General features: G+C 42.4%; 1 protein-coding gene across 1 annotated transcript in view; it reads left to right on the plus strand.

Moving 5' to 3' along the window:
* LOC140464991 (transmembrane protein 14C-like) overlaps window positions 1-6,048 on the plus strand; it is a 50,093-nt gene extending 44,045 nt beyond the window's left edge. The window contains exon 4 of the mRNA XM_072560731.1: window positions 5,852-6,048. Coding sequence (XP_072416832.1) covers window positions 5,852-5,909 — 58 coding nt within the window. The 3' untranslated portion in view covers window positions 5,910-6,048. The remainder of the gene's footprint in view (window positions 1-5,851) is intronic.
* Window positions 6,049-11,364: the final 5,316 nt, after the last annotated feature.

The raw sequence follows: 11,364 nt of genomic DNA on the forward strand, positions 1-11,364 counted from the left end.
GCAGAGCTGGGCTGAGGAGTGGCAGATGGAGTTCAACCCTGCCAAGTGTGAGGTTGTCTATTTCGGAAGAACAAATAAGAATGCGGAATACAGGGTTAATGGTAGAGTTCTTAGTCAGGTGGAGGAACAGAGGGATCTTGGGGTCTATGTACATAGATCTTTGAAGGTTGCCACTCAGGTGGATAGAGTTTGTAAGAAGGCCTATGGAGTATTATCATTCATTAGCAGAGGGATTGAATTCAAGAGTCGTGAAGTGATGTTGCAGCTGTTCAGGACTTTGGTTAGGCCACAGTTGGAGTACTGTGTGCAGTTCTGGTCGCCTCACTTTAGGAAAGATGTGGAAGCTTTGGAGAGGGTGCAGAGAAGATTTACCAGGATGTTGCCTGGAATGGAGAGTAGGTCGTACGAGGATAGGTTGAGAGTTCTCGGCCTTTTCTCGTTGGAACGGCGAAGGATGAGGGGTGACTTGATAGAGGTTTATAAGATAATCAGGGGAATAGATAGAGTAGACAGTCAGAAACTTTTTCCCCGGGTACAACAGAGTGTTACAAGGGGACATAAATTTAAGGTGAAGGGTGGAAGGTATAGGGGAGATGTCAGGGGTGGGTTCTTTACCCAGAGAGTGGTGGGGGCATAGAATGTGCTGCCCGTGGGAGTGGTAGAGTCAGAATCATTGGTGACCTTTCAGAGGCATTTGGATAGGTACATGGATGGGTGCTTAATCTAGGTTAGAAGTTTGGCACAACATCGTGGGCCGAAGGGCCTGTTCTGTGCTGTATTGTTCTATGTTCTATGTTCTAAGAAATAAAAGCCTTACCTTACAGGGTCTTTTTCTTCCCGTTAGTGGAGGGGGGTGCGGAAGGTAGATACTATACGTGTAGTATCTCTGGTTTAGCCACTGCCCAAATATAAATTTAAGCCCTTACCTTCCCGGCAGCCCTCACTTCACTCCTCCTTCTCTCCTCTCTTCTGGCAGAATGCTGGCCTGACTCCTGAGGTAAGTCTCTTTTTATGCGGGAAAACTTATCCTTCCCGGCAGCCCTCGCTTCACTCCTGCTCTCCTTGCCGCTCTGGCAAAATGTAAGATCAAAACTACATGCAATCCACCACTAAGACAGTAATACCATTAAGAGATCCCCGCCTTTGAACACCCATCCTTTTGTAATAAAGGCCAATATACTATTTGCCTTCCTAAGTACTTTCTGCACTTGCCTGTTTACTTTAGTTGACTTGTGTGTGAGGACTGCTACTTTATGTAACGTCATTTCCCAATTTATCATCATTTAAATAATACTGTCTCTTTCTGATTTTCACAACAAAGTGTGTACTACATTTAGTCACGTAGTATTGCTTCTGCCACATGCTTGCCTTCTCACTTACCTTCTGTAAACTACCTTGAAGCCTGTCTGCATCCTCTTCACAGCTTACAATCCCTTCCAGTTTTGTGGCTTCAGCAAACTTGGAAATGTCACATTTGGTTCCCTCATCCTAGTCAGTTATGTATATATTTTGAATAGCTGGAGCCTAAGTACTGATCCTTGCAGTGCCCTGCGGGTCACTGTACCCAGAAAAGTGCCTATTTATTCCCACTCTGTTACCTGTCCTTCAACAAATTCTCAATATTTGCAAATATTATCCTCTATCCCATTATGGTTATGGGATAAGGCAGGAACAGGATACTGATTGAGGATGATCAGCCATGATCATAATGAATGGTGGTGCTCGATCAAAGGGCAAAATGGCCTCCTCCCGCACCTATTGTCTATTCTTTAATTTGGGACCTTATCAAAAGTCTTCTGAAAATCCAAATGCACCACATCTGCTGGTTCTCTTTGCTAAGTATGATTTGCCTTTTATAAACCCATGTTAGCTTTAACCAATCCCATTTATGCTCTCCAAGTGTTTTGTTATCATGTGTTTTGTAGTACATACCAGCATTTTCCCTATTATGAATATTAGGCTAACTGGTCTGTAATTGGTTTTCTCTCCCTCCCTCTTTTTTTTTTAAACAGTGAGGTTACATTTGTTACCCTCCAGTCTGTAGAAATTTCTCCAGTATTTATAAGAGTTTGGAAAATGACCAACAATCCATCCAACGTTTCTAAGGCCACTTCCTGGGCTGTCGATTATCAAGCCCTGGATAGTTTCCTTGACCAGGGTAATGTCTTTGGTCTAATCAAATTCAACTGCTTTGTCAATGATCTTCCCTACATCATAAGCTCAGAAGTGGGAGTGCTTGCTGATAATTGCACAATTTTCACCACCATTCAGAACTGCTCTGATACTGAAGCAGTCCATGTCCAAATGCAGTCAGACATGGACAATATCTGGGTAACATTTGTGCCACACAAGCACCAAGCAGTGACCACCTCCCAACTAGTGAAAATCTAATTATGATTTTTTTGACATTTAGTGGTAGCTCTAGCCATATAAATATAGTGGCTACAGGAGCAGGTCAAAAGCTGAGTATTGCAGTGAATAATTCATTTACTAGCTCCCCATAACCTGTCTGCTGTATATAAGGTATAAGTCAGGAGTGTGATGGGAAGCTAGATGAGTGCAGTTCTAACAACACTCAAGTTTGACATCATTTCTCTTAGGTCTCCAAGCTTTGAGGAACAGACGTGAAGGCAGATTATGGGAAGATGTAACAAAAACAGATTTGACATTCTGGGTGACTTTAACTTCCCCGATATTGACTTGTACTCCCTTACAGCAAGAGGCTTAGATGGGGCAGAATTTATTAAGTGCATCCAAGAGGGTTTCTTGAAACTGTGTAGAGCCCAACCAGAGGAGGGGACATATTGGACCTTGTATTGGCTAATGAACCTGGCCAGGTGACTGACATTTCAGTGGGAGAGCATTTTGAAACAGTGATTACAACTCCATAAGTTTTTAAGATGGCTTTGAATAAGGATAAGTCAGGACCTTGTGGGGATGGAATATTACATCCATGTTAGATCGGAGCTAGCGGGTGTTAATTGGGAAGAGGTGTTATCAGGCAAATCCACATTTAACATATGAGAGTTGTTTAAAGACTACTGATCAGAGTTTAGAACCGACATGTTCCAGTAAAGAGGGAGGACAAGAATGGCAAGGTAAGGGATCCTTGAATAACAAGAGAGGTTGTGGACTTAGTCATAAAGAACAAAGAAGCATATGTAAGGTTTAGGAAGCTAATAAAAGGCCCATGCAGAATACAGAACAACTTCGATTATCCAAGCGTCAGTTATCTGAGCAAGTTCTCAAGGTTCCATAAAAATGCTATTTGTTATCCGAACAATCCATTACCCGAGCACTTATCTGAACAAAATAGTCCCAGCCTGTCTTTTTTGGATAATTGAGGTGGTTCTGTATAAGGAAAGCAGGAAAAAACTCAAGGAGGGAGTTAGGAGAGCAAGAAGGAGCCATGAAATGACCTCAGCAAATAAGGGTAAAGAGAATCCAGAGGCATTCTCTGCATATATTAAAAACAAGACGATAAATCCGGAGAAGGCAAAGGAAGGAACTAGTGCTTGGAGGCAGAGAATGTTAGCATGATCCTAAATGTGTACTTTGTTTCAGTATTCATCGAGGAGAAAGGTATGTAGGATTAGTGTGGAGCATGCTAGTATGCTAGGGCATTTTGAGATCAAGAAAGAAGTGGTGTTGGGTCTCTTGAGCAGCATTAGATTAATAAATCCTGAGGGCCCAAATGGTATCTACCCTAGGTTATTGTGAGGGGCAAGATTGGAGATTACTGGAGCCTTGACCAAGATCTTTGTGTACTCACTAGCGACTGGAGAGGTCCCAAAGGACTGGTGAGTAGCTAATGTTGTTCCTTTGTTCAAGAAGGAAGAAGGGATAATCCAGGAAATTATAGACCAGTGAGTCTCTCATTGGTGGTTGGGAAGCTGTTGGAGAGAATTATTAAGGATAGGATTTACACATTTTGAAAAAAGTCAACATGGTGGGGTGGGGCAGGTCATGTCTTAATAATCTTTTTGAATTTTTAGAGGAGGTGATGAAGGTGATCAATGAGTAGCAGATGTCGTCTACGTGGATTTTAGTAGGGCTTTCAACAACATTCCTCATGGCTTAGGCAAAAGCTTAAGATGCATGGGCTCCATGGTGACTTGGCCACTTAGATTCAAAACTGGCTTGCCCATAAAAGGTAGTCATGCAAGGTTGTTTTTCTGTCTGGAGATCCATGACAAATGGTGTTCCACAGGGATCCATACTGATCCTTTAGCATCCTGTGCTGCACTGTTCTATATTCTGTCATCCCAACAAAACACTTGATAGGTATCATACAAACATTCACTTCCTCCACCACTGCTGCTCAGTAACATTAATGTGTATCGTTTGCACATGACCTGCAGAAATTTACCAAAGGTCCTTAGATTTCTCCTTTCAAACTCATGATATGACCATTTAGAACGACAAGGGCAGTAAGACAATGGGACTCCATCACTTGCAAGTTCCCCTGTAGGCCACCCATCTTGATATGGAAATATTTAGCTGTTCTTTAAGTATTTCTGGGTCAAAAAGCTGGAGCTCCCTTCCTAACAGCCTTGTGAGTGTATCGATACCACTTGACAGCAGCTGTGCAAGAAGACAACTCAATGCCATCTTCAAGGGAACATGGGATGGGCAGTAAATGCTGGCTAAGCCAGTAACACCCATATCCCATAAATGTATTTAAAACAAGAACTGATCATAGCCATTTTTTCCCCAATTGTTGATTAAAGTGATTCTGTCCTTACTCCCTCTAGGGCGTCCTCACTTTTGTCTTGTCCTCACTAATCAGTACTATTATCCAACTTCTATTTTTCCTATCTATATCATCTAATCTAATCTAATCTTTCTGAATCCTTTATATTCTTTTCATCAAGTAGCGAATCCTCACCACTTGTAAGACTTATTTCCATTCTTGCCACTCCATCATTTTCTTACTGTTATGGACCAGGCCAGACCCTCTCAAAACATTTCAAGGAAGTAGCCCAGACCCTAACTTTGCTAGTTGTGTTAAGCAGGTGGAGAGTGGATATTTCAGGAGTGATGGAGATGGCCCATTCATCACTGAATGAAACACTAAAGAGAACAGAATATGGAATAGTTTAACCACAAACCCAACAGATCATCCCAACTTAATGTTGCTGTTCCAAATTCCAGTAATAATTCCCGTAAACATCCCTTGGTAACAAAGGTAAAATCAACACAGGGCCTTGCATGAAAGAGAGAGAGAGAGAGAGATAGCAAAGTGATTCATCATGGAACACCTCCTTCCATGTAGCCATTTCTTGGACCAGCAGCCTCAAAACTGACAGACTGCTCTTGGTGAACAACCAGACTGCTAAAAACCAAACCAGAGCAAAGCTGAGCTGGAAGAACTGGCTACTCCCTTTTCATTGTATGTGTTTAAAAAAAACTTGAGAGTCTTTTGCCTGAAGCTGTATCTGTTAGCTATAATCAAATTGGCCTAAAACTCTTCAGCCATACATTTTGGAATTGCTGCTTTTATGACCTCTCCCAAAAAAAGCCAAGCACACTGTAACCTTATTAAAGGAGCAGCATCATCATACTATACTACAGCATTGAGTTAGTCCCTCAATAACTTTATTTGTCATTGTGCCTTTGCAGGTCTGAACTGTAATTTGTCTTTGTAGCCTTTCTTAAACTGTTCATATCTATTTTGGCACTACTCACTTCTTTGTACTGTCTAACTCTGTAACTTTGTGCACTTTATTTCTCTTATATATCTGTACGCTGGTGTCCATCTCCCTGTAATGATTTTAGATATGTTTGAATAGCATGTTTCAATAAGTTTTGCGCATTTTCCTAATCATTGTCTTGTTTGTTCCTCCCACAGCCTTCTGATGCTTGGAAGACTTGGTCTAAAAATGTTTGAGAAACCCCACAAATCATGAACCAGTTTCTTTTCAGAAAGAAAATTTTGTATACATGCCTTTTGAATCATTGGTTTAATTTTTATCATTTGAACTTAGAATGAATCTTGAACTGAATCTGAACAGAATTAAATTTAATAAATCTCTTGATTCAAAGATTCTTTGATAGCTCATGAGCTTTGTTTTTAAAAAATATTCTACTGGTCCAATAGGAAATAATCCTTTTCACAACAATAATGAAATAAATCTATTGTGCTTGGAAATAACAGCATGTGCTGTTCGAGGTTTCTTTTGAAAAACAGATCTCTGTTGAATTGTGAAAGAGCGTTTTATGGGCCAGAAGACAATGCTCTACTAAGGAAGTACGGAATCGAGTAGTTATGCATTTGAGCACAGAGCATTGGAACAAAAGGATGTACAATTGAGAAAATGTGGAAACAAGTTCACAATTGCTATAGTGGACGATCATAAAAAAAAATAAGGTGGGCCAGTTTGATGTGTGCTCTATAACATTAATGGCTGTCATTGGTTTCTGTACTCCAAAAAAATACTTCATTGTTACAGAGTACTTAAGGCACCATCTTGAGAGTGTGGGAAGGAAGATTGAGTCTTTTTCTTTGAGAAAGAGCCACTTTCTGAAGGCGGGCACAATCACTAGATAGTACCACCTCATGGTCAGTGAACGGAAGGTAAACAGAGCTTATGTTTTAATTGGTGTTAATTTTAAGTTAAAGAAAATCCCTAATCAAGTTTAAAAGTTTAAAAATATTTTGTTATAAGTTATGCTTTAATGTTCCTCAAGGATAAAAATATTAAAATTATTTTTAAATTATCCATATCATAGAAGCAAATACCAATATGCCAAAATAATACTTATAAGAAGAAAGTCCCAAAAAGCTTTTATGGCATACCATTGGGGTCAGTTGCTTGAGTTCCTTGGTGCTGTAGTTTCTTTGTGTCCAGAGTTGAAATTGGATTTAGCAGTTGTCATGGCTGGTGTAGTTGAATAATGGTGTTTTCTGGTACAAGAGAGGACAGCTCCTCCTCTGGTTCTGTAGTTTTTCATGCTTTCAGGTTAACATTTGTTGTCTGCGTGTATACCTTTTTCTCTTTGTTCTCCCTTAGTCAGACTCTGGAGGTGTTCCCAAAGCTGTTTTGTTTGGTTGTTCATAGCTACTAGTGGCTACAATGGTGGCTCAGTGGTTAGCACTGCTGCCTCACAGCGCCAGGAACCTGGGTTCGATTCCAACCTTCCCCATGTCTGCGTGGGTTTTGTCTGGGTGCTCTAGTTTCTTCCCAAAGTCCAAAGATCTGCAGGTCAGGTGAATTGGCCATGCTAAATTGCCCACAGTGTTCAGAGATGTGTAGACTAGGTTCATTTGTCAAGGGAAATGTAGAATAATTAGGGTAGAGGAATAGGTGTAGTGGGAGGGGGAGTTAAAGTATTCAGCCACGGACGCAGTCCTATGTGGTCCTGAGCCGGAGGATAGAACATAGAACAATACAGGCAGAACGGGCCCATCGACCCTTGATATTGCGCCAACCTGTGAACTATTCTCAGCTCGACCCCCTACACTATCCCAAAATCATCTATGTGCTCATCTAAGGGTTGTTTAAATCTCCCTTATGTGGCTGAGTTGACTACATGAGCAGGTAGGGCATTCCACGCCCTTGCCACTTTCTGAGTAAAGAACCAGCCTCTGACATCTGTCTTAACTACAAATTGAGGGGTGATAGGTTTATGCCCTCTCGTACAAGCTGACCTCATCATCCTAGGGAAAAGACTTTCACTGTCAACTCTAACTAATCCTCTGATCATCTTGTATGTCTCTATCAAATCCCCCCCTTAGCTGCCGCCTTTCCAATGAGAAGAGACCCAACTCTCTCAGCCTTTCTTCATAAGACCTTCCCTCCAGACCAGGCAACATCCTGGTAAATCTTCTCTGCACCTTTTCCAATACTTCCACATCTTCCCAAAATATGGGGACCAGAACTGTACACAATATTCCAAGTGTGGCTGCACCAGCATTTTGTATAGTAGCAGCATGATATTGCGGCTCCGGAACTCCATCCCTCTACAAATGACACCTAACACACAATATGCTTTCTTATCAGCACTATCCACCTGGGTGGCAACTTTCAGGGATCTGTGTATATGGACTCCATGATCCCTCTGCACATCCACACTATCAAGAATCTTTCCACTGACCCAGTACTCTGCCATCCTGTTATTCTTCCCAAAGTGTAGCAACTCACATTTAGCTCTATTGAACTCCATTTGTCACCTCTCAGCCCAGTTCTGCCGTTTATCCAAGTCCCCCTGCAACCTGTAACATTCTTCCACACTGTCCACTACTCCACCGACTTTAGTGTCATCTGCAAGTTTACTAACCCATCCACCTATGCCTGTGTCTAAGTCATTTACAAAAATGACAAACAGTAGTGGTCCTAAAACAGATCCTTGTGGCACACCACTAGTAACTGGAATCCAGGCTGAATATTTTCCATCAACCACCACTCGCTGCCTTCTTTCAGAAAGCCAGTTTCTAATCCAAACTGCTAAATCGCCCTCAATTCCATGTCTCTGCATTTTCTCCAACAGCTTACCATGTGGAACCTTATCAAAGGCTTTACTGAAGTCCAAGTATACCACATCAACTACCCTACCCTCATCTACAAGCTTGGTCACCTTCTCAAAAAACTCAATGACGTTAGTGAGACACAACCTGCCCATGACAAAACCATGTTGACTATCTGAAATCAAATTGTTGCTGCGAGATGATTATAAATCTTATCTCTATAATCCTTTCTTACAACAAAAGTAAGGCTCACTGGTCTATAATTACCTGGGTCATCTCTACTGCTCTTCTTGAACAAAGGCACAACATTTGCAATCCTTAAGTCCTCTGTCTACAAGTTTGGTACCAATGATGACTCAAATATCAAAGCCAAAGGCTCTGCTATCTCCTCCCTAACTTCCCAGAGTATCCTCAGATATATCCCATCTGGCCCAGGGGACTTGTCTCCTTTCACTCCTTCTAGAATTGATAACTCCTCTTTGTAATTAACCTCGATCCTTTCTAGTCTAATATCTCTTACCTCATTCTTCTCTTCTACAATATTCTCCTTTTCCTGAGTGAAAACCAATGAGAAATATGTGTTTTAGCACCTCTTCAATCTCCACAGAGTCCACACTCAGTTTCCCACTTCTGTCTTTGATTGACTCTATTCCTACCCTAATCATCCTTTTATTCCTCACATACCTATAGAAGGCTTTAGAGTTCTCCTTTATTCAAATTGCTAAAGACTGCTTGTGTCCTCTCTTTGCTCTTCTTAATTCTCTCTTTAAATCCTTCCTAGCTGATCTGTAACTCTCCATCTCCTCATCTGAACCATCTTGCCTCATCAACACATAAGCCTCCTTCTTCTTTGTAACAAGAGATGCAATTTCTGTTGTGAACCATGGTTCCCTTCCCTTATCACTTCCTCTCTGCCTAACAGGGACATACCTATCAAGGACACGCAATATCTATTCCTTAAACCAGCTCCACATTTAGATTGTCTGCATCCCCAGCGTTTTGCTACCCTATTCTATGCACCCTAATTCTTGCCTAATTGCATTATAATTGCTCTTGCCCCATCGATAACTCTTGACCTGTGCCATGTACCTATCCCTTTCCATCGCTAAACTGAACGTAACTGAATTATGGTCACTCTCTCCAAAGTGCTCACCGACAACTAAATCAAACGTTACCAAGGTTCATTACCAAGCACCAGATCCAGTGTGGCCTCCCCTCTTGTCGGCCCTTCGACATACTGTGTCAGGAAACCCTCCTGTACACATTGATTGGAAATGTGGATGGATCAGTTTTTGTTGGGGAAGTTAAAGTCCCCCATAATGACTACCCTGGTCTTTTCATTCCTACCCAGAATACTTTTGCTAATCCTCTCTTCCACCTCCCTGGAACTCTGCGGAGGCCTATTTAAAAAAAACTCCAAGCAGTTTGACCTCTCCTTTCCTGCTTCTAACCTCAGCCCACACTACCTCAGTAGACGAGTCCTCATCAAAAGTTCTCTCAGCCACCATTATACCATCCTTGACTAACAAGGCCACACCTCCCCCTCTTTTACTGCCTTGCCTGTTCTTAATGAAAGAACTAAACCCTGGAACCTGCAACATCCATTCCTCACCCTGCTCTATCCATGTCTCTGAAATGGCCACAACATCGAAGTCCCAGGTACTTATCCATGTTGCAAGCTCACCTACCTTATTTCGGATACTTCTGGCATTGAAGTAAACACACTTCAAACCACTTTGCTGTCTGCCAGCACATTCCTGTGACCCTGAAATCCTGTCCCTGTCCTTCCTACTCTCATCCTCCTGTGCACTGCAACTACACCTCCGGTTCCCATCCCCCTGCTGAGCTAGTTCAAACCCACCCGAATAGCACCAGCAAATTTCCCACCCAGGATATTAGTACTCCTCTGGTTCAAGTGAAGACTGTCCTGTTTGTACAAGTCCCACCTTCCCCAGAATGAGCCCCAATTATCCAAGAACCTGAAACCCTCCCTCCTGCACCATCCTTGCAGCCACGTGTTCAGCTGATATCTCTCCCTATTCCTTGCCTTGCTATCACGTGGAATGGATAATAATCCAGAGATAACAACCCTGTTTGTTCTAGCTCTCAGCTTCCACCCTAGCTCCCTGAAATCCTGCCTGACATCCATAATCCCTCTTTCTACCTATGTTGTTGGTACCTACATGGACAACGATTTGAGGTTGGTCACCCTCTCCCTTCAGAACCCCAAAGAGATGATCTGAGACATCATGGAACCTGGCACCTGGGAGGCAACACACCAAGCGTGAGTCTTGTTGGCTCCCAACAAATCTATCTGAGCCTCTAACTATTGAGTCCACAATGACTAACACTCTCATCCTTTCCCTCCTTCCCTTCTCTGCAACAGGGACAGGCTCTGTGCCAGAGACCTAGGCCCCACTGCATACCCCTGGTAAGTCGTTCCCCCTCAACAGTATCCAAAACAGTATCCTTGTTTTTCAGGGAAACGACCACAGGGGATGCCTCCACTGACTTTTTTTCCCCCCTTCGGACAGTCACCTAGCTTTCTTTGTGCCTAGGAGTAACTACTTCCCTATAACTCCTGAATGATCTGAAGTTCAACCAGTTCCTGCTCCAGTTCCCTGACACTGTCTTGGAGGAGTGAGAGTTGGATGCACTTCCTGCAGAAGTACTTGGTTGGGACACGAATGGCGTCCCTCACCTCAAACATCATGCAGGAGGAACATTGCTCTCCCTGCACTGCCATCCCTGCTAGTCCCCTTACCATAAAGTAAAAAAGAAGTAACGCTTATATGTCCCTGGTCTTTAAGGTTAGTGGAGGTGGTTGGGTGGGAGGCCCTACAAAGGTCTCTGGTTTAGAAAACACTGACTTATATAGCTGGACGGAAATAAGAATA

Source organism: Chiloscyllium punctatum, chromosome 41 (genome assembly GCF_047496795.1).
Source record: "Chiloscyllium punctatum isolate Juve2018m chromosome 41, sChiPun1.3, whole genome shotgun sequence".
Taxonomy (NCBI): domain Eukaryota; kingdom Metazoa; phylum Chordata; class Chondrichthyes; order Orectolobiformes; family Hemiscylliidae; genus Chiloscyllium; species Chiloscyllium punctatum.